The sequence below is a fragment of the Canis lupus genome, chromosome 28, assembly GCF_048164855.1.
Source record: "Canis lupus baileyi chromosome 28, mCanLup2.hap1, whole genome shotgun sequence".
Lineage (NCBI taxonomy): Eukaryota > Metazoa > Chordata > Mammalia > Carnivora > Canidae > Canis > Canis lupus.
Window position 1 is genome coordinate 21,743,760 of NC_132865.1, and position 24,415 is coordinate 21,768,174.

The 24,415-nt window shown below is 37.5% G+C and overlaps 1 protein-coding gene across 16 annotated transcripts in view; it reads left to right on the forward strand.

Moving 5' to 3' along the window:
• EYA1 (EYA transcriptional coactivator and phosphatase 1) overlaps nucleotides 1–24,415 on the forward strand; it is a 419,640-nt gene that overhangs the window by 390,499 nt on the left and 4,726 nt on the right. For all 16 annotated transcript variants that reach the window (XM_072804290.1, XM_072804291.1, XM_072804292.1 and 13 more), the window contains 5 exons: nucleotides 4,938–4,996; nucleotides 5,110–5,270; nucleotides 6,236–6,350; nucleotides 6,476–6,597; nucleotides 11,213–11,313. In XM_072804290.1, the coding sequence (XP_072660391.1) occupies nucleotides 4,938–4,996; nucleotides 5,110–5,270; nucleotides 6,236–6,350; nucleotides 6,476–6,597; nucleotides 11,213–11,313 (558 nt within the window). The remainder of the gene's footprint in view (nucleotides 1–4,937; nucleotides 4,997–5,109; nucleotides 5,271–6,235; nucleotides 6,351–6,475; nucleotides 6,598–11,212; nucleotides 11,314–24,415) is intronic.

A 24,415-nucleotide genomic window follows, 5' to 3' on the forward strand; every position in this document is an offset into this window, starting at 1 on the left:
TTTGCATATTTTCTTGTTTGGGCAACTCCCCGCCTAGAATGTTAGTTCCAAGATGGTAAGGAGTTTTGCCTGTTAAATGTTGTGTCCTTAGCATCTAGAACATAGCAACCCCTTAATATAAATAATAGGATACATGAATGAATAAATGATCACCTTTCTAAGCTAAGGCACCCATTAACCAACTCAGATGGGTGTTGAGTGCGGAATCTACCAGGAGTCATGAGAATCGATACCTCCTCCCCAAATGAGGTCCCAAGCCAGATCCCCAAACACAATTGGGGGGTTGCCAACCTTAACAGGACAGATTAATGCATAAAATCAAACTGGCTGTCCTGGCAATAGTAGCTGAGACTTGGGAGTGCTAGGCAGTCTTGGTCTCAGCAATGACTTCAGTGCCTTAAAACCCTATCACAGACTTTTTGGCAGTTTATTTCAAAAATATATTTTCAGGGACTCCTGGGTAGCTCAGTCCATTAAGCATCTGCCTTCAGTTCAGGTCATGATCCTAGGGTCCTGCTCAGCAGGGAGTCTGCTTCACTCTCTCCCTCTGTTCTCCCACACACACTTGTGTGCACATGCACCCACTCACTCGCTCTCTCTCATCTTTATTTTTTTATTTTTATTTTTTTAAAGATTTTATTTATTCATGACGGACATACACACACACAGAGAGAGAGAGAGAGAGAGAAGCAGGCTCCATGCAGGGAGCCCGATGTGAGACTCGATCCAGGGTCTCCAGGATCACACCCTGGGCTGAAGCCGGCACTAAACCGCTGCGCCACTGGGGCTGCTTTGAATTCTTTTTTTTTTTTTTTTATAAATTTATTTTTTATTTGTGTTCAATTTGCCAACATATAGAATAACACCCAGTGCTCATCCCGTCAGTGCCCACCTCAGTGCCCATCATCCAGTCACCCCCACCCCCCTCCCACCTCCCCTTCTACCTCCCCTACTTCCCAGAGTTAGGAGTCTTTCATGTTCTGTCTCCCTTTCTGATATTTCCCACTTATTTTTTCTCCTTTCCCCTTTATTCCTTTCCACTATTTTTTATATTCCCCAAATGAATGAGACCATATAATGTTTGTCCTTCTCCAATGGACTTATTTCACTCAGCATAATACCCTCCAGTTCCATCCACCTCAAAGCAAATGGGGGGAATTTGTCGTTTCTAATGCCTGAGTAATATTCCATTGTATACATAGACCACAGCTTCTTTATCCATTCATCTTTCGATGGACACCGAGGCTCAATTCTTTTTTAAAAAATACATTTTCAGCATATTCAGTCATTCTGGAATAAAGACTTCATTTTCCCATGACATTCTATATGCTCTGCATTCTGTATGAAGCAGCAAGATAAGGTTTTCAGGAGTATCTCTTGGTACCTGGAAATATAGGAAGCTTGTTTTTCTGTGTTTTCTGTGTTTACAAATTCTTCCAGTAGACTTTAAATTTTGCTGTGTTGTTTCAGTGGGTCCAGAGCTCCTGCTCCTTCCTTCAATTATCTAATTTTCTGAGTTGAAAACAAACTTAGAAACTAAAAAACAGGGACGCCTGGGTGGCTCAGCAGTTGAGCGACTGCCTTTGGCTCTGGGTATGATCTGGGGTCCCGGGAGGGAGTCCCACATTGGGCTCCCTGCAGGGAGCCTGCTTCTCCCTCTGCCTGTGTCTCTATGCCTCTCTCTGTCTGCATCTCTCATGAATAAATAAATAAAATCTTAGGAAAAAAAAACAGCTAAGTGCAGAAAGCAAAAATGAAAACATAAAATTAGGCTTTTAAGAAGACAAGTAAAAAAGTTAGATGGCTTCCGAAAAAAAGGGAGAGAAGGAAAGTCTCATCCCAATAGAGAAAATTTCCGATGTCAGGATACAGGAAAACTACAGTTTTTAATTTGAGAGTAGATGCACTTAGGTTTACACATTCCACACGTATCAGGTAGTTCTGTATTTTAATATTCTCCATTCCTTTAGGAATTAAGAATTTTAACAGGTAAACATCAAGATATTACAATATTATAGTTTTTCACCAAAGTCAAGACATACAGAGCTATTTCCCGAGACATTTCTACCACGATGTAGAGAAGCTTATACCAAGACTCAGTTAATGAATCTTTACTATGTATCTTGTGGATAGGAAGTTTGTGCTGTATAGTATTTTTCTACCATTAAGTGCAATGAACAATTCTGAAAACATATTTTCCATGGTCATTTTGGTGATTTCTTTTTATTCCTGGGGCGCTAGGTAGGCCCTTTACAAAATGCTCCTGATATGTTTGCATTTATTTTTGTTGAAATCATTCTACAAAAAAAAAAAAAAAAAAAAACTGATAGAGAATGAAGATTTCTTTGTTGCCACCACACCAGAGTTGATCACGTCGCTGTGAAGTGGGTTTGATGTCTTGCAGTAGGAGCCGGGAAGCTGTTGCTACTCAATTAGAGCTCACCGAGATCGAGCTTCAAATGAGGGCTTCAGCCCTGGGAACAAAGAGACTCGGATAAAGCTCCCCGGGAGAAAACAAATACAGGATATGGGGGAACAATAGTGACAATGGAGTCATTAACAGTCATTGGAAGATAACTGGCTTCTCCGTCAGTCATGGAGATTTACAACTGCATTCATTTAAGAAAAGCCTCTTAACACCCCGCCTTTCTAAGGAATTCTCTCCACCCTTAGAGTTAACTAACTTCCAGTCAGTTTTGGTTTGATTCCTTGAATTAAACCCTCTTAGACCTAACTCTGGGAAATGAACAAGGGGTAGTAGAAAGGGAGGTGGGCTGGGGGGGGGAGGGGGGTTGGGGTGACTGGGTGATGGGCACTGAGAGGGGCACTTGGCAGGATGAACACTGGGTCTTATACTAAATGTTGGCAAATTGAACTCCAATTAAAAAATCTTTTTTAAATCACGTAAGTAGGTTAAAAGTAAAAAAAAAAAAAAAAGAAAAATAAACCCTCTTATTTTAAAAAAAAAAACTTAAAATAAATAAAATAAAATAAATAAACCCTTTTAAACGTAGCTTTTCCTCCTGTACTTCCTCACCTTTCACCTCCTGTTTCTCCCAAAAGTGAAAAAGCTTCCATTGTGGCCCTCTGGCATTTTGGGTGTTTCTGGTTTGGGTTACTTTTTCTTCGGTTGGGGGGGACGCTTTTTTGGTTTGTCTTGGTTTTTTTCCTCTCTTTTGTACACTCACCATGCACCCTAAAGGAGTTGTTTACCAACAACATAAAAAAAAAATGTATTTCTGGCTAGATAAATGGCAGAAACGTCTACACTCGTGGTTGGATCACACTTTAAACCCGGAATAAGTGCCTTGTTGAGAAAACTATCATTCATCTTCTGAAATATGATTAAGTTAATAACTCTGAGAAGTCCCCAAACATGTTTTCCAGGAATGACCTGTTTTTAAAATGTTGAATTCACAGTCCACATGTGCGGCCTCCTCACTCGCTTTTTCCTCTTTTCTTATCTGAGGTTATAGACCTGGGGAGAGCAGGGGAGGGTTACAAGGTCAAAGTCTTTTCCTCCTTGGAACTTGCTGCTTGCTGGGAGGCAGTTGCCTGGAAAGTAGATGCTTTAGAGAAGAGGTTGGGGGGTCACGATTTTAATTCTGTTAAGCAACAGCTGGTTTGAGTTTCTTTCCTTTTCTATCTCCTGCTCCCTTCCTCACAAATCCGTGGAGAGAAAAGAATTTGTTCAGAAGGAACTGGGGACATAAAAATACACCTTGTATTACTGTGGCACTTTATGTCTGTCATCTTTGTTACAAATTGTATGTTGAACATTACAGGGATAGGCTAGATTTTACAAACTTAAGTAGGAAATCTAACCAGTACTTTAGTCAAAAGAACCTTTTAAAATACAGGACACGACACAGACCTGGAAATCTTCTAACATTTTTAAACTAAGACTTTTAACAAAAATAAGTATGATAAAGGCTTCTGGGGTATTTGGAGCCTGACTGCAAAGGATCACGACAGAAATATTAAAGCACGCCAAGTGTGGTTGCCTTGTCTCTGGGTGGGAGACCCTGTCGTGTGTCTCCAGATTAGTGTGCTGTCATTTGTTCAACAAATGTTTACTGACTGTTCCTCACACAGCTATGCTAGGGGCTGGGATATAGCAGTGAGATGTAGGGGTGCTCATATGCAAGCAGGTGCATAAACATCAGATCAGTCCAGTAGAGCTTTAGCCCCAAATCACAGCCTCCTATTCTAAACCGTTTACACATGGTTTGGGATTTAAAAATCAGGCCTGTTCACATAACATTATTCTACAGTAAATCCATAAATCCAACACTTAAAAGGAATATATAATAGTGAACCAGTTAAAAAAAAAAAAACACCACATGGTTTGATTGTTTTTATTTGGGTTTTGAAGTCTCTTGTGCTTTCTTCCTCCTCCTCCTCCTCCTCCTACACACACACACACACACACAAACACACACACACTAAAACTCACATCTCTGAAATCAATGGCAAACCAGTAACAGATTTTTTCGTCTGGGCTCCTCGGCACACTGGCCTCAGGCTCTGTTGGTGTGTGGCTCAACAGCAATCAGAGGTCATAATTTCATTGGCAGTTAGCATCAGGTTTAATTTTTCTAGCATGTTACATTTACCAAAATGTCTGGTTCCAGTTATGCTTTAGGCATTGACTGAATCAGCTCTGAGCAGCATGATGTCTTCAGGTACCTGAGGTTTATGGAACACATATGCTAATTGTTTTCAATCACTTTCCTTTCTAAATGCAAAAATGTGTTTTCTGAAGCTGAATAACAGTAGTCCTTAATGGTATTGCTCATTTTTTTATGTTCAAAGAGGACTTGAAGTAGGTAAAAATATCAAGCAGCTGTGTGTGGTTTTTTCCAAAAAAAAAAAAAAAAAAAAAAAATGAAGATACTTATCGAAAATGAACATGTATCACTTTAATTGCATTTTAGGAATGTGACCAAGTTCATATAGATGATGTGTCTTCCGATGATAATGGGCAAGACCTAAGGTGAGCATGTTGAAATATGAAGTGATTCACTCCATTTTATAAGTCTAATTGCTCAGCTAATTAAGATGAACTTTCTGTTTGGTTAACTTTGGGTTTTTCTTGCATCTAAATAGCACATATAACTTTGGAACAGATGGCTTTCCTGCTGCAGCAACCAGTGCTAATTTATGCTTGGCAACCGGTGTGCGGGGTGGTGTAGACTGGATGAGAAAATTGGCTTTCCGCTACAGACGAGTAAAAGAGATCTACAATACCTACAAAAATAATGTTGGAGGCAAGTAACTCTTACCAATATCCTATTGGATTATTAAGATAGTCTAACTAAAATTCTCAAAGTACCACACACTTTCACATCACACATTTTTGGGATCTAATAGCTTTTTTAGAGTGCTTTCATCTAACCAGTGATTATTCTGCTATGATTTAGTGACAGGAATGTGAGATTGAGCCAGCCACCCTGGCTAGTCTAATCTCCTGGCTCCATTACTTCATAGTGTGTGTGACCTGGAGTAAGTTTCTTGACCTTTCTGATGTTCATTTGTCCTACCAAGGAGGCGTAGGATTAATAACCTTTGGCCAAATCACTTGAGATGGATTATAAAGCTCATTCAACTGTGTTTCAAAATGGCTTTAGCATACAAGGGAATATGTTGACTTATAACAAAAAGTTTAGGGGTGTGTTGGTTTCTAGCATTGGCTAAATCCACATACTCAAAAGATGACATCTGAGATCTCTTGCCTATGCTTTCCTTTGGGTAGGAGTCATTCTAGGTCAGCCCCTCCCATAAGTGGCATATGTGACCATTAACAGATCCAGGCTTATATTCTATGAGTTTAGTACCTTGATTGGATAGAAAAATATTTTCCCCAATAGATTCAGCAAAAGTTCCAAGACTGACTTGCACTGGCCAACCCATAGTCATACACCTACCCTGAGAGCCAGAGTGGAGGGTTGGCTCTATCCAAACTCCATGATTAGAGGAATGGTGTGAGCAGACTCCTTAAAAAGAAGAACTGACTTCTGTAACCAGGGGAAGGGAATGCTAAGAATGCAAAATCAAGAGATGTTTCCTATGGTACTAAATAAACATGTGTCAAATGGATGCTCGTATGTGAAAAATTATTTTATATACTATAAAGCTTGAGGGTGATATTAAGAATAGTATTAAATGTTTATTATTTATAAAGTTGAATAGACACATTGGTGAGGAAGGAATTCATGTGCTTTTAAATTCACAGGCCTGCTTGGTCCAGCCAAGAGGGAAGCCTGGCTGCAGCTGAGGGCTGAGATTGAAGCCCTAACAGACTCCTGGTTGACACTGGCCCTGAAAGCACTCACGCTCATTCACTCCCGGTAGGCTGTCCCCAAGTCACTCCATGGTGCTTTTGCTGGAAAACAGCCTTTACTCCTGTTTGTTCATTTTGGAGATTCATTTTTCAACAGTCTTCTTTTTTTTTCTTCTTTTTCTGTTCTCATAGGACAAATTGTGTGAATATTTTAGTAACAACTACTCAGCTTATCCCAGCATTGGCAAAAGTCCTGCTATATGGATTAGGAATTGTATTTCCGATAGAAAATATTTACAGTGCAACAAAAATAGGTGAGCTGCTTTTATTTTATTTTATACTTGACTCTTTTCCTTCAGGCTAGTAAAAGTGAAAGGCAGTAAATGAGACTTTTTTCATAATGTTAGGTGTCAGCAAACTAGAAGAAGAATTTAATTTTATTGTCAGAATTGGCTTTACACATGAAGAGAAATATAAATCATAATTCATGCTGATTAATTCAAAAAATTTTACTTCACTGACATTAAGACCTATGTACTTTAGCTATTGCCAATTGAGCATCAATTCTGGATTAATCTCTTACTTTCCTTTAGATAACATCAACAAAAATATTTAATAAGCCAAAACAAATACTAGTATAGAGATCTACAAAGTAGAAATGAAACAATTCTAATAGCTTTCTTTATAATCACTGAAACTATTTTTTTTTTTTTGCTTTATTTTAATTCAACATGCATAAACAGTTGAGTTCCCATTTTCATTATCGGGATACCAAAAAAAATTTAAGTTCACAAAAGAAGGAATCACAGTTGGTGAAAGAAGACTAATGTGAAATTTGGTTAGAATATAAACTAAGACAGAATAAAAAGTGATATAAAAAGACATGATTCCTGTTCTTACAGAATTTACCATCTAATGGGAGAAGGAGACATCTAAATAATTGTAATATGACAAAGAAGTATGTAAATGAGCATTTATCATATATTCAGTAGATGCCCAGAACTGTACTAAGCATTTTACCTATTAAAACCAATCTTCGGGATCCCTGGGTGGCGCAGTGGTTTAGCATCTGTCTTTGGCCCAGGGCGCGATCCTGGAGACCCGGGATCGAGTCCCATGTCGGGCTCCCGGTGCATGGAGCCTGCTTCTCCCTCTGCCTGTGTCTCTGCCTCTCTCTCTCTCTGTGACTATCATAAATAAATAAAAATTAAAAAAAAAAAACAAACAATCTTCACAGCCTTTCCATTTTACAAATGTGGAAACTAAATCTCAGAAACTTAATTGTCCAAGTTAATAGCTGGTAAAGGTAAGGGTCAAACTGGGTCTGTTTCCAGGGTTCAGACTCCTTTCCTTACCATAGGAAGTTCTACCACTAAGTGCCTAAATGTGCACTTGAATGAGGAAACATTCACTCCCAGCCAGGGGGAGGTGGAGGGCATGTGTCAATGAAGCCTAAAATGAAGAAATGGCATTTGAGCTGGGTATAGAAGGATACCTCAGGGTTTAGAAGATAGATGGGCTAGTGAGAGCAGACAGACAGATATTAAAACGTGTTCCCTGCTAAGGGACTTGTAAGTGATCATGGGTCATGGGAAGCTGAAAGCTAGAAAAGTAGACTTAGGCCTAGACATTCATGGCCTTGTTTATTACCCTAATAAGATGTTATTTTAGTGAGTCCTAGAGAAGCGGGATGAGGATCCTAGTAGGTGGGAAGAATGTTGTTTCTGGCTGCTCACCTCTATCTAAAGAAAAAAGGGTAAAAATGGAATCTAATTCTCCATCTAACTATACTTGTATATTTCCTAAGTTATTGCTAAAGAATTACTTTCATAATTATTTGTTCATCTGACTTCCCTATCAGACTGTAATATCCTTGTTAATGGAGTCTATCTGTGCTGCTTGTCATTGTAGCTATGGTGCCCAACACATAGTAGGTGCTCAATAAATGTTTGTTTAATAAAATGGATGAGTAAACGGTTGTTTCTTTTGAAGAAGGCTGATACAGAGTTTCCTTTTAAACACTTGTGTCAGTGATGATGCTATTGACTAATGGGGAAAATCAGGTGTGATGGGAAAGATCAGAATTTTATTTTATCAGTGTTGAGATGAAGAACCTGTGAGATATTCAGATAGCCCTGCCAAATTGGAAATAACTAGAGTTGGAGAATGATGCTTTCTGAGAAGCACCAAAAACAGAATGCTAAAAGATACATAGAAAGAGAAAGGAATGTACCAAATAGAATTCCTGGTTTAGCCCAAGTAACCAGAATTTTTATATGTTTTCATGTCCATAAAAATAACAGTTTGCAGTAAGATATATATGCTATCCATAACAATAAAGAGGAATCATACTGTGTTTTGTAGACAGGAGTCCATGGTAAATGTTTATCAGCACATGAAAGAACAATTTCCAAAGAAGCTATAGAATGGAAGGGGTAGTGCTTAACTTTCCAGAAGGAAAGAACAAGTAGTGTATTACATGTCTTGCACATTGAACCTTAATCCCAAATATTTTAAATAATTTCAAAAATATTTTAGTGAAGGGGATAACAAAATTATACTAACAAGTATATATTAGATATCTGTAATGGGCATTTTGTTTGTGATATTGAACTTAAATTTTTATCAATACCGAATAAAAAATCAGGGGAAAAAAAGTGGTAGAAATTACCTCAAAACCAGAGGTAAAAATCACTTTTCTATGGTATTTTTAAAAAGATTTTATTTATTTATTCATGAGAGACACAGAGAGAGAGGCAGAGACACAGGCAGAGGGAGAAGCAGGCTCCGGGGGGAGCCCGACATGGGACTTGATCCCCGATCTCCAGGATCAGGCCCTGGGCTGAAGGCAGCACTAAACCCCTATGGGCAGTAATCTATGGGCAGTAATAAGAAAAGTAAATGGGGCACCTGAGTGATTCAGTTGGTTAAGCTTCCTACTCTTGATTTTTGACTACAGTCATGATCTCTAGGTCGTGAGATCAAGCCCCACATTGGCTCCAGGCTGGGCATGGAGCCTGCTTAAGATTCTCTCAAAAAGAAGAAAAATAGAGCTTGAAGTTCTGTAGTTTTCCTAATTTTGCCATCAGATGAGATATAATTTGGGAGTCATTGCAGAAAACTCAGGAATTTCCTTATAAGCAGCAGTCATTTGAGGAGATGACTAGTATCTCGTTTGACAGTTACGATGTTCTTCTAGATAAAATGGATGCATCAAAATGAAAATTTCATGTAGGATCTCTAACTTCTAATAGTCAGCTTCAATTTTTCCATCATTATGATGGAAAACATCTATGTGACCCAGAATTCACAGTGAAGCCTAAAGGAGATAGTATATAGGCAAGAATTTTTTTTTTTTTTTTTTTTTTTGTCCACCACAGCTTTACCTTTAAATAACATTGAGTTTACCTTCCATTTCCCATGAAAGGGAAACTTGGCAAAAACACATAAACATTTCCCTCTAAGGAGGGAAAGAAGTTTCATGACATCTAAGTCTGTGGTTGTATATTTTTGCAGTGAAAACTACACTTTGTATTTGTTTCTTAAAGTGATTTAATATTTCACAGTTTAGTGGGCAGCTAAAGAAGCATTGAAATTACATCCTTTGAATAAGGCTGGCCCGAATTTCGTTCTGTCAGATGCAAACCAGAGATTTTAGTGCAAAATACAAATATAAAGCAGACATTTGTTTAAGCAAACAAGCAATTTGTTCGTGAGTATATCTGATCCTTATTTGAAAGAGATGCGGCTCGGCTCAGCCATTTACATTTGAAAACTATAAACTGTCCCATTGTCCATTAAAATGACCCTGTTGGCAGCCGGGAACTTGGAACAGCAGTTTCTTCTCTAAAGGAGCAACAATGACTGCATTAACTGCAGGGATGTGCCGCCAGAGAGCCCAAACGAAGTCTTGACATGGGAAAGATAATAGATAGATAAAGGTATTCTGTTACCTTTATCCCGCTTTGCCTTTAGGAAAGTGCTTTATTGGACATTAGATGCCTGGGTAGGGCAGGCGCGATCTCTCTATAGTACCCCAAATTACCTGACATTTATTTCAGAAACAGTTTTACCAGAATATTTCAAGTAAACACATCAGGTTTGGCAGAGAGCTGGGGCAGAGAGGGGAGGGGCTTTCATTCAAATAGAATCCCAACTGGAAAATGAAGGAATAAACGGATTCCACTGTTTGATTTTTTCCTGCTATAACAAAACCAGTTAATATTTTTTTTCCACCTTCCTTCTGAATAGACTTCATGGATCAGATATTATTTTCAGAGTTTGGTAGATCATGAAACATTTTTAAAAATCAAGTTCAAGTATGTTGCCAGAATCATATGCCTTTGTTGAGTCTTAGCTTAAAGTACCTAAAGGAAATTATTGCTGTAAAAATGGTATTTTTCCCGAATGCTATACTGTGATTGACTGGATCCTACTTTTAAATAAACGAGCCCTTGGGAAAAGAATACTAAAATTGTCAATTTCCTGGTGGCTCAGTCGGTTAAGCATCTGCCTTGGGCTTGGGTTGTGATTACGGGGTCCTGGGATCTAGCCCTGAGTCTGGCTCCCCACTCAGCCAGGAGTCTGCCTCCCTCTTCCTCTGCCCCTTCTCCTTTTGTGTGCTCTCTCTCCCTCTCTCTCTCTCTCTCTCTCTCCCCCTTCCTCTCTCTCAAATAAATGAAAAAATAAAATATTTAAAGCTGACAATTTCCAAGGGACAAGTCATCCCTTACATAATTTACAATTTGTAATTTACTGCGCCGTTCCACATTTTACCCAAATGGCATCTAAAAGCACTCTTCTCCAGTTTGTACAAATAGGATAGAGTTGAATCAGAAGTATAAAGGAAGTATTTCATATAAAAGTTCAAGCGCTGTAGTGCTGAGTTACCTGAACTTTAATTTTTTGTAATTTATTTGTATTCATTAGGAAAGGAGAGCTGTTTTGAGAGGATAATTCAAAGGTTTGGAAGAAAAGTGGTGTACGTCGTTATAGGAGATGGTGTGGAAGAAGAACAAGGAGCAAAAAAGGTCAGTGTTCCTTGATGGTGCATCTCGTGCCATATAATTTTTTAGTCTTCAGAATGCTCATAGCTAGATCATGTAAACAAGTTCCATTTCTCAGAAACTAACTACAAATGTGTTCAGAACCATAAGCAATGAAAAAAGGAAGGAGGAGAATTTAATAAACATGATCTTTTTGAAGAGCGCCCTATCCAGACTCCAAGGTCATGGATGGTGGGTCTTCACAGAACGTAGACTTTTAAGCAGAAAGGAAGGTTTAGTGCTGCAGCCGTCATCCAGAACAGAGATGACACATTTGCTGTGCTCAAGTGAGCATGTCCCATTCTGCCCCAGGGCAGACATTGCCAAGGGATTAAAACCTACCTGAGCCTGCATTCAGCCAAAGAACCTTCTAAACCTCACTTCAGAAAGACTCGACCAGTTGGTAGGAGCTGGTTTGCCAAACTGTTTGCTGTCCTAGAGCACAGTGCCTTCTATTTTCACAAGGTTGGCACCTCACCCCTCTTGGGATGCTCGGAAAGGAAGGACATGGATCCAGCTCTGGTCCCTTGACTCCCAGTTTGTCTGTCATACACCTTTTTATTCTCCTACATGCCTGCAAGTGTAATTGTGCCATTTGCCTCAGCAAAAGCTTTCCATTAATGTATTTCACTGCATTTCAAAAGGAGGGGAGGAGGAGGGGACCACTCATGGTCTAGTGCCAGCCTACCTGTTCAATCTTCCTCACCTTCAGCCATGCCCAGCACTTCCTCGCAGCTATTGCCTCTGCTCGGAATGCTCTTTTCCCCAATGCCCTGCTGTCACTGTCTTCCTCATTTGTCAAAATCCAGTTCCTGTAACCACCTTTTCAATTCCCCTTAGCACTTAGTTAGAGTAGTACTCATAGTACTCACTCACACTTTAATTGGAGAAGTTGGATTCTTGGATTCTTGAGCAGACAGCCTGGGTTTGAATGATAGCTCCACTGCTTACCAGTTCTGTGACTTGGAACAAGGTATTTATCCCTCCTCTTTCTCTTTCCTTCTCGACAAATGGCAGTTATAACAGAATCTAGCTCACTGGGATTAGATTTAGTTAAGATGTAAAACCCATAAAACAGAACCTGATACATATAAAATCTGCAACAAATGATAGCATTGTTATTATTTTTGGATACATCTGTTTCAGCAGTAAAAGGTGAGCTCAAGAGGTAGGGATTTTTATTTTGCTTAGTTTGTTGTTTGAGACTTTGTTTTCCATTTTTTAACACACACCCTAAATCTTGGCACACACAATCATACTCTCTAAATAGTTTTTAAAATGAAGAGCATTAAATAATTTATGAGGTTAACCAGTAGAATTATTTTCCCTTCCTTTCCCCGCACACTGACTCATAGAAATCACTGTATATTTCCATGAGAGATGCAACAAATCAGCTCTTCTGGAGTATTCCAGTATACACCAGAAGTGACCCCCAAAGTCACCAGATCATATATGCAGCATTAAGCATGACAGATAGCCAACCTTCTTATAGAGACTAAAGATGACTTAATTCACCTTCGGTGCCTCTGAATTCTACTAAAACATAGAAATGGACCCTAATTTTGTAAATAATAGATTATTTAATTCATACCCATTGATATTGTGCCCTGGATTACATGCTCCCCACATGGGATTGGTGCAGACAGAAACTCACATACACTTCAGATCCAGTAGAGGTTGATGCAAAGCTGCCTTTGCCCTATAACCACTAGTTCTGACATTCCAACTTCACCAGTGGGCAACCACCATGATCATTAGGTACATCTCTCAGCCCTTTGGGCTGTTTTCTTAAAACGAAAATTTTCCCAGATTAAATTAGAATACCCCAAACTCAACCCTGGAGAGTTAAGGAGAATGTTTGATGGGAATCCAGACTCAAGTCGTCTTCCTGGGAAAAGCCTCTGGAATCCCCCATGCCATTCCTAGACAGGACTTCCTAGTGGCTAGCAGGATAGATGTGCACATTTCATCAGCGTAGAAGTGAGGCCCAGGGCCAAAGACGTGCATCTGACCCCTTGGCTTCTCGTCCTCCCTCTAGTAGTCACCAAAAAGTTTAGTTTCAGGACAAGGTTGCCAAAATGTGGCTTTCTAGCTTGTGGTAGGCAGAAGGGTGCTTACAAAAGTGATGGTTTGCCTGTGCATCCACAGGCAAGCACAGGCAAAGTTGCTTCCTAAATCTTTCAGAGAGGGGGGTTTCTTCAATGTTCTTCATGGGTGAATATAACATGGAAGAAGTAAAGGAATTCTTGGTTTAATGTTAGAATTGAGAATAGTAATGCAGCTAAATGCATTTGCTCTCTCTGCAGAACCATTAAAACGATTTCTAGTGTTTAGATATGTTACTCTTTTTATTCAGAACAAACACACCTGTGCCAAAAAGAATTAGACAGCTGCCTATGAAGAGTATCCTTTGAATTTTTTGACTGTGAATGAGTATTCTTAGCTTCAGTATTTGCATTTTTCCTTTCAGGAGGCAGATAGCACTATTCAAGTGGTTTCTTTTCTAAGTTTGCAGTCATGATTAAAATTTTAAAAATACTGGTATTCTAGTTTGTGAGCATATTAGATTATTAAATAGTGAACCAGTCAAGTTCTGCAAGTTTGAGCACTAAAATGTTTTGCAAAGATCAGAACATTTTACAGTTTTTCTAAATCAATTTTAACCATTTTAGCTTGTCTCTCTCAGTTTCCTAAGTCTTTTCAAAAATCTAATAGAACAATCTTTCTTTCTCCCTGTAGAGATGTCTTTCATCTCTCTAAATCATGTTCTTTTGCTTGGGGTAGTTACTTTTTTCAAGCTCAGAAATGAAACCAGTAAGCATTCCACCCGTTGCCTGTTTCGTTATGGTCAATTGAAGTCTGTTCTGTCATCTTTGTTCTCTTTGCCAACATAGTCCCAGGACTTTCCTCAGTAATTTTATCTAATTCTGTAATTCGTATCATTAAAACACACCCCTTCAAAGGGAAAAAGTTAAAATTACCTTCGTTTATTTAAAAGAAACACTTTATTCCAGAAAGATCTCTTGAAAGAGTTTTCTGTAGGCGCCTCTTCATTCCTAGAAAGACTGCAGAGAACGTGAGAATAGCCATCTAAAAAAAAAAAAAAAGAAAAGAAAAAAGAATAGCCATCTACCAGGCTTTCTTTTTCATCACAGAATTCTATTTCCGTAATACAACATGCTTTGAGGGACAATAATGGGCATCTGTATGATTAAAAAAACAAAAAAGTCAAAATGGGAGTAATAGCCTTCTGCATACCAAGAGCAATTTTCAGTTCTAGAGTAAAAGTGGCCTTGTTTTATGACTCTACAACCAAGCTTACTGTACTTACTCTTCAGGTGACTACTTAAGATAAATCACTTGGGAACACCAGGGAGAAAATGGCAGGCCTCCATTATTCTGCATAATGGCAAAGACTTCATCAACAGATGTCCATTTCATTTATTTATTTATTAGATCTTTTTCATATAGCCGACACACACTGTTACGTTAGGTTCAGATGTATAGCATAGCGATTCCACAATTCTATACATTTTACTGTGTTCCTTAAAAGTGTAGCTGCCATCTGTCACCGTGCAACACTATTACAATACCATTGATTATATTCCCTGTGCTGTACCTTTGATCACCTTGACTTATTCATTCCATAAATGGAAGCCAGTATACCTCGCACTCTGTTTCATCTGCTCATCCGGCCTACCCTTGTCACCTCTGGCAACCACCAGTAAATTCTCTGAATTGATGGGGCTATTTCAGTTTTTTTGATGGTTTATGTTTTGTTCTTTAGATGCCACATGTAAGTGAAATCATATGGTATTTGTCTTTCTCTGACTTATGTCACTTAGCACTTAGGTCATCCTCTAGATCCATCATGTTACCACATGTCTCACATTTTTATGGCTGAGTCATATTCCTTAATATATATACACCACATCTTCTTTATCCATTCATCTGTCAGTGGACACTTAAGTTATTTCCACATCCTGACTATTAGAAATAATGCTGCAGTAAACATAGGGATGCACGTATCTTTTTAAGTTAGTGTTTTTGTTTTCTTTGGATAAATACTCAGTAGTGGAATTACTGGATCATATGTAATTTGTATTTTAAATTTTTTGAGGAACCTCCATACTGTTTTCTACAGTGGTTGCACCAATTTACATTTCCACCAACAGTGCATAAGGGTTTCTTTTTCTTCACATTCTCGCCAAGACTTGTTATTTCTTGTCTTTTTGATATCAGCCATTCTAATAGTAACAGATAATAGATCATTGTGGTTTTCATTTGCATGTCCCCCATAATTAGTGATGTGCTGAGCATCTTTTGATGTGTCTAATTGTCATCTGTATATCTTCTTGGAAAAATGTATATCCTCTGCCCATTTTTTAATCAAATTATTCTTCTGGTGTTGGCTTATCTAAGTTCTTTATATATTTTAGATAATCAACACCTTATCAGATATATCATTTGCAAATATCTTCTCTCATTCATGTGTTCCCTTTTCATTTTGTTGATTGTTCCCTTTGCAATGCAAAAAGCTTTTTATTTTGGTGTGGTCCCAAGAGTTTTTGCTTTTGTTTCCCTTGCCTGAAGAAGAGACATCATCTAGCAAAATGTTACTAAGGCCAATGTCAGAGAGATGACTACCTATGTTTTCCCCCAGGACTATGGTGGTTTCAGGTCTCACATTCAAGTCATTCTTCCATTTTGAGTTTATTTTTTGTGTGTGGTATAAGCAAGTATTCTTTTATGCGTAATGGTTCAATTTCCCCAGCACCGTTTATTGAAGAGACTGCCTTTTCCCTACTGTATTTTCTGACTCCTAGAAAAATTAACCATATGCATATGGGTTTATTTCTGGGCTGTTTTGTTCCATTTATCTATGTGTGTGTGTTGATGCCAGCACCATACTATTTTGATTACTGCAGCTTTTATAGTTTACCTTGAAATTTAAGATGCAATACCTCCAGCTTTGTTCTTCTCTCTCAAGACTGCTTTGGCTAGTCAAGATCTTTTGTGGGTCTATACAAAGTCTAGTACTAAATGTTCTAGCTCTGCGAAAAATGCTATTGCTATTCCAATATTGGTTGCACTGAATCTGTAGATTGCTTTGGATATTTGGGAATTTTAACAATATTAATTCTTTGAATCCATGGACATGGAATATCTTTTCATTTGTTTGTATCATCAATTTCTTTAACCAGTGTTTTATAGTTTTCAGAGTACAGTTCACTCATCTCCTTGATTAAGTTTATTCCTAGGTGTTTTATCCTTTTTGGTGCAATTGCAAATGGAATTGTTTTTAATTTCTTTTGCTACTTCATTATGAGTCCTAATAGTTTTTTGCATGGGTCATTAAGGTTTTCTGTGTATAGTATCATGTCATCTGCAAATAGTGACAATTTACTTTTTCCTTACCAATTTGGATGGCTTTTATTCTTGTCTCATTGCTGAAGCTAGGACTTCTATTTTAGTCTATTTGTTTATCTTTTACTTCTAATTATTCTACATTGAATAAGAGGGACATCTTGTCTTGTTCCTGAGCTTAGAGATAAAGCTCCCAGTTTTCACCATGTAGTATGATGTTTCCCATGGGTTTATTATATATGGCCTTTGTTATATGGAGGTATGTTCCTCGGATTCTACTTTGTTGAGAGTTTTATCATGAATGAATGTTGAATTTTTTCAAATGCTTTTTCTGCATTTTTTTAGCTTGCAAACTGAGAAAATTTTTATCCTTGATTTTGTTAAATGCAGTGATCACTTTGGTTGATATCCAGATATTGAAGCTTCCTTGCATCCACAGAATAAATCATGCTTGATTTTAATGTATTGTTGAATCCTTTTACCAATTAAAGATCCTTTTAATGTATTATTGAATGCCATTTACTAATTTTTATTGAATATTTTTACATTTCTGTTCATCAGGAATATTGGCCTGTAATTTGGCGGGGTGGGGGTGTGTGTGTGTGTGTGTGTGAAGGGGTGGGGAGGTGATATATAGTGTCTTTGCCTGGATTTGGCATCAGGGTAATTCTGGTCCTATAAAATGTATTTGGAAGCTTTTCTTCCTCTCTGTTGGGAATACTTTCAGAATAGGTATTAACTTTTCTTTAAATGTTTTATAGAGGGATGCCTGGGTGGCTCGGTGATTGAGCATCTGCCTTTGGCTTAGGTTGTGATCCCAGAGTCCTGGGATCAAGCCCATATCAGGCTCCCTGTGGGGAGTCTGCTTTTCCCTCTGCCTATGTCTCTGCCTCTCCTTGTGTCTCTCATGAATAAATAAATAAAATCGTTTTTAAAAAGTTTGATAGACTACTCACTTCAGTAGCACATAAACTAAAATTGGAACAATAAATGCTTGATAGAATTCACCTGTAAATCCATCAGGTCCTGAACTTTTGTTTGTTGGAAATTTTTGATTACTGATTCAATTTCATTATTAGTAATTAGTCTGCTCAGATTTTCTATTTATTCCTGATTATTTTTAGATTATATATTTCTAGGAATTTATCCATTTCTTCTACATTGTCTAATTTGTTGGTATATGATTTTTCATAGCAGTCTCTAATTATACTTTATTTTTATGGTGTAGGTTGTTAATTCTCTCCTTTCATTTAAGTCTGACTAAAGGTTTGTCAGTTTTGTTTAACTTTTCCAAGATCCCGCTCTTGGTTTTGTTGATCTTTTCTATTTTTTTTTAAGTCTATTTTATTTCCAGTCTGAACTTTATTATTTCCTTCTACACACTGGGCTTTATACTTATTTAAGTGTAAGGTTAGATTATTTGAGATTTCCCTTATTTCTTGAAGTAGGCCTGAATCACTATAAATTTTCCTCTTGAAAGTGCTTTCACTGTGTCCTAAAGATTTTAGACCTTTGTGTTTTTATTTTCACTTTTATTTTTTATTTCCTCTTTAATTTCTTTGTTGACCCATTAGCCTCCACATCATTTTTTTCCAGTTTTTTCTTGTAATTGATTTTAGTTTTATACTGTTGTGGTCTGAAATGATACTTGAAATGATTTTAATCTTCTTAAATTTATTGAGACTTGTTTTGTGGCCCAACATGTGATCTATCCTGGAGAACATACCAAGTACACTTGAAAATAACATGTATTCTATGGTTTGGGCATGGAATGTTCTGTATATATCTATTAAATCCAGCATATCTAATGTGACATTTAGAGCCACTATTTCTTTGTTAATTTTCTGTCTGAATGATCCATTCATGTAAGGGGGTTATTAAAGTCCTCTACTACTATTATATTACTGTCATTTTATCCCCTTTGTGTCTGTTAATAGTTGTGTTATGTATTTAGGTGCTCCAGTGTTAGATACATAAATATTTACAATTGTTATATCCTCTTGTTGGATTGATCTCTTTATCACTATGCAATGCCCTTCTTTGTTTTATAGTCTATTTTTGTCTGATATAAGCATTCCTACCCCAGCTTTTTTTTAATATATTTCCATTTGCATGGAAAATCTTTTTCCATCCCTTTACTTTCAGTCCATATGTGTCTTTAGGTCTGAAGTGAGTCCCTTGTAAACAATGTATAGATATCTTGTGTTTTTTTATCCATTTCTTCACCCTGTGTCTTTGGATTGGAGCATTTAGACCATTTAAAGTAATTATTGATAGATATGTACTTAGGGCCATTTTGTTCATTGATTTCTGATTATTTTTGTAGTTCTTCTCTGTTCTCTTGCTCTCTTTCCTTGTGATTGGATTTTTTTTAGCGACATGTGGCTTTTTCTCTTTTTTCTTATGTATCTGTTATTAGTTTTGGTTTGTGGTTACCCTGAGGTTTATATATATTATCCTAAGTATATAGCAGCCTGTATTAAGTTGAAGATCACTTAAAATCAAATACATTCTGAAAAAACTTCATTTTTACTTCCATGTTTTATGCACGCTATCATAGTTTACATGTTTTTATTTTGTGAGTCTATATTTTATAGATATACTTGATTTTGTTACTTTTGTCTTTAATCTTCATATTAACTTTATAAATGGTTATTCTACCTTTATGTTTACTTGTGAAATTTTGTCCTTTCATAATTTTCTTCTAATTATGGCCTTTTTGCTTCCACTTAAGGACTCTAACATTTCTTGTAAGACCAGTTTAGTGGTGACGAACTCCTTTAATTTTTGTTTGTCTGGGAAACTATCCCTCTTTCATTTCTGAATGATAATCTTGCCTGGTATTCTTGGTTGTTGGCTTCTTTCCTTTTAGCGCTTTCAATATATCATGCCACTTTTTCCTAAACCTGCAAAGTTTCTGCTTAAAAATTAGCTAATAACTTTATGAGGTTTTCCTTGTATGTAACTAAGTGCTTCTTTCTTGCTACTTTTAAATTTTTCTCTTTAAACTTTGCCATTTTAATTTTTATGTGTCATGATATAGACCTCATTGGGTTCATCTTGTGTGGGATTCTCTGTGCCTTCTGAACCTAGATGTGTCTTTCCTTCCCTGGATTAGGAAAGTTTTCTGCCCCTTTATCTCACTCTTTTCTTTTTTGGATCCCTATAATACGAATGTTTGTTGGCTTGATGTTAACTAAGAGATCCTTTAACCTATCCTTATTTTTATTTTTTTTTTCTTTTTGCTATTCAGCATAGGTGCTTTCCATTATTTTGTCTTCCAGATCACTGATCTATTTTTTTTCATCCTCTATTCTGCTGTCAATTCCCCCTAGTATATTTTTCATTTCAGTTATTCTCCAACTTTTATTGATTCTTTGTTATATTTTCTTTTTGTTAAAATTCTGAGTTCATCCACTCCTCAGTCCAGTGAGTATCTTTATGACCATTAATTTGAACTCTCTATGTTCTGAGGCTTTAAACTTGTTCTTTCTTTGGGAGCATAACCCTTTGTTTCCTCATTTTGTTTGACTCTCTCTGTTTGTTTATATGAATTAAGTAAAATAGCAATTTCCCCTAAACTTGAAGGAATGGTCCTGTGTATGGTCATCCTCGGTGTAGACTGTGTGTGCTTAGCGACTTTGGCTGGCCTGCTGGAGCTATGGCTGGCCTGGGCTTGGGGTCCTGGGGTACTCTGTGCTGGGGCTGCCCTGGTGGGATGGCTTGAGCTAGAGTAGTCACAGGTTGGGGCAGTCCTGGTGTTCTTTGTGTGGAAAGCAACCGGGCAGGATAGCTAATGTGGGTATAAGCCAGTGTATCTCAGGGTGTTCTGTGTAGGAGTGCTCTGGTAGAGCAGCTGGAGCCAAGGCAGGCATGGGCCATGGCTTCTCAGGGTACCATGTGCTAGGACGCCCTGGCAAATCATCTACCACCAAAGTGGAGTGTTTTGTGCTTGTGTCACCTTGGCAAGATGACTGGAGCTGTAATGAGTATGCGTATACTGCCATGGAGTCACCTTGGTGGGAGAGCAAGGGGCTCACTGAGGTGGTGAGTCAGCTATGATGTCCAGACCCTGCTTCTTTCCATGCTATCAAGGTGGAAGGGGAACATAGACCATGGCATTTGACCACCACTCCACCACAGATTTTCAGCAGCTCCCTCACTGCTTGGTGGAATTCTAGGGCAAGATCCTTTATATTCTAGTTGCACTTTAAACTGCAGTTTTTTGTGTGCCCCAGGATGGACAGATATGTTCAAGGTTGCTTGGTACTATTCCTCCCTGCTGCTATTCATAGCACTGGAGGTGGGGCTTCATGTCTCTTTTTCTTTTGCCATTTCCTGTGTAGTCTATATTTTGTTGTGCAGAAGGTGTTCAGTCAACTCTCAGTTCTTCAGAAGATATTGCTAAATAAGTAAGTGCCTATTTGATGTGTTCATAGAGGAGGTGTGTTCAAGGTCTTCCTGCATTGCCATCTGTATACTAGACAAACTAAAAAAAAAAATGTTCATTTTAAATGTGAACTCCAAAATTTGTTGAAATCCAAGATGAAGTAGAGAACCTGATTGATAATGCTGAATTCTAAGTGAATTATTCAGGAGAAAAATGAGAGCTGCCTTTGGAAAAAAAAAAAAAAAAAGTAAAAAATTAACATTTTTAATGAATTTTTTTGCTTATAGAATTTGAGACATGGGGATTACTAACACCAACTATGGTGAATTTTAATGAGAACATTATGTATGCCAGGTCCTAAACTGGATTTCATCTTTGTTCTTAAAGAATTCACATCTGTCTAGAATAGAAGCCAGATATACAAATAATAAAAGAGCAATGCTGTGCAATAAATTTCATCATGAATTTTTAGAAAACTCTATCTTCCAAGATCTTTTTATTTACAACTTAGGAAGTATTTTTACCTCCAGATGCAAATTCTCCACAGATAAAATGAAAGCACAGTTGTTTTGTTGGTTTATATGTATACAAATGGTAACTACACCCTTTTTTCTGTACCTGCCTTTTTTAACAATATATCCTGGTAGTCATTCCATATCAATACGTGGAGTTCTCTATCTCTAATTGTTTTAAATGTCTGCATTGGTATTCTGTTACATGGATGTGCTGTATATACTTCAATGAGTCCCTTGAGGCTAAATATTTAGGTGGTTTCCCATATTTACTACTACAAACAGTTCTGTAGTGAATGGTCTTTATGTTATTCAGGCAGGAGCAAGTGTATCTGTGGAATAAGTCCCAAGGAGTACAATACCTAAGCCCAAGGTTATGTCCTTTTGTGTTTAGCATCTTATAAATATATTCTTCAGCAAAATTCAACTTACATCTGAGTGTCCAAGCACACAGCTTTTTATGTTAGTGATTTCCTGTATAACTAGAATGCAAAAATGCAAAAAACTAGATGAGGAGGAAAGGTAACATAAAAGAATTTGGGAAGTTGCACATATGGACAAGACAAGAGGAGCATGAAGGATGTATCATTTTCCCATTAGTCAGGGAGTATTTTGGTTCTAATCACCCCAAAACCTGTGCTACTTTCCAAGATTCTGGCTTTAGCATCCATTTCTCTCAATATATGCCTAGTCTTTTTGAAAATATTTTGTTTATTCATGAAAGACACAGAAAGGCAGAGACATAGGCAGAGGGAGAAGCAGGCCTCCTGCGGGGAGCCCAATGCGGGACTCAGTCCCGACCCCGGACCATGACCCGAGCCAAAGGCAGATGCTCAACTACTGAGCCACCCAGGCAAATAAAATAATATGCTCATCAGTTTCAGCTATCATTTCTGTTAATATTTGTGGTTAGCCCTGTTTTCAGTCCCATGGCTCTAGTTACCTGATGGAGTATCTTCATTTAAGCAACCTATGCCATCCCATCTGAATATCAGCTAATGAACTCAGTTCACCCACGCAAATTTTCTTTGGTGGTCCCTTCCTCCAACCCATCACCAAGATGCATGAATTGTTCCTTCATGTGGCTCCCATCCATTGTGCACATTCCATTTCCACTGTCCTGTGGCATAATTTCTCTGCTACTGGCCAGCCACACCTCCAACTATCTTCCCAGTGCTTCTACCTATAAAAACCTCCTTCCTTATTAGTCTTATTATGAACATAACATTCTAGCCCCATCACTTCCAGACCAAATGCCCTGTTGATCCCACCTATCATCTTTGTCATATACCGACTCCTGACTGGGAGTCCATCTCCTTTCCATCTACCTAACCAGCTTTGCCCATTCTGCAAATTCAGTGAAGGCTCAACTTACCCTTTCTAGCATACAACCAAGATCTCCTCCCTCTCAATCTATTCATTGATTCTTTTTGTTTTATTGAGATATAATTGATAGACATCACTGTATAAGTTTGAGGAGGTATGTAGCATAATGATTTGAGTTACATATTATAGCAATCATTTCACAATATTAGTTAACATCTATCATATGGCTACAAAAAATGTGTTTTTTTTTAAGTTTTTCCTTATGCTGAGAATTCTTAGAATCTGTTCCTAAATTTCAAATATACTATAAATCCATATTCTTTATCTTACAACCAGATCTTTCAATCACTTTCATATAATCCCACCCTATGTCTGGTAGCCACAAATCTGATCTTTTTTTCTATGAGTTTGTGTTTTGTTTTCTTTTAAGATTCTAAATATAAGTGAGATCATATATTGCTTATATTTCTCTGACTTATTTTACTAGGCATAAGGTCCATCCATGTTGTTGCAAATGGTAGGATTTTCATTTTTGTGGTTCAATAATATTCCATTGTATATGTATGCTACAACTCTCTTATCCATTCCCTCATCAGTGAACACTCAGGTTGTCTCCATGTCTTGGCTATTGTGAATAATGCTGTAATGAACAAAGGGCACAGATATCTCTTCAACAATGTTTTTGTTTCCTTTGGATATATACCCAGAAGTGGAATTGCAGGATAATATGGTAGTTCAATTTTTTTTTTTTTTTTTTTTTTTACATTCCCACCAATAGTACACAAGGGTTCCCTTTTCTCCACGACTCGCAAGCATGTTATCTCTTGTGTTTTTGGTGATATTCTCACAGATATAAGTTCTCATTGTGGTTTTGACTTGCAGTTCCCAGATTAGTGATGTTGAACACCTTTTCACGTATCTGTTAACCATCAGTATATCTTCTTTGGAAAAACGTCTCTTTAAGTTCCCTGCCCATCTTTAATTAGGTTATTAAACCAACATATATGGTTTACAGATTTTTTTCCTCCCATTCTTTAGGTTGTCTTTCCATTTTGTTGATCATTTCATGTGCTATGCAGAAGTTTAGTTCGATGTAATCCATTTGGTTTTTTGCTTGTGCTTTAGAGGCCATATCCAAAAAACAATCATTGCCAAGTTCCATGTCAAGCAGATTTTTTCCTATGGAGTTTTCTAATTTCTGGTCTTACATTTTAGTCTTTAATCCATTTTGAGTTAATTTGTGAGTGGTGTAAAGTAGGGGTCTAGTTTCATTTGTTTACATGTTTGCAGCCAATTTTCTCAGCACCATTTAATGAAGAGACTGCCTTTTTATCCACTGAGTATTCTTGGCTTCATTGTCAAATGTTATGTGACCATATATATGTGGTCTATTTCTAGGTAGTTGATTCTGTCTCATTGATCTATGTGTCTGTTTTTATGCCAGTACTATACTGTTTTTATTACCATAGCTTTATAATATACCTTGAAATCA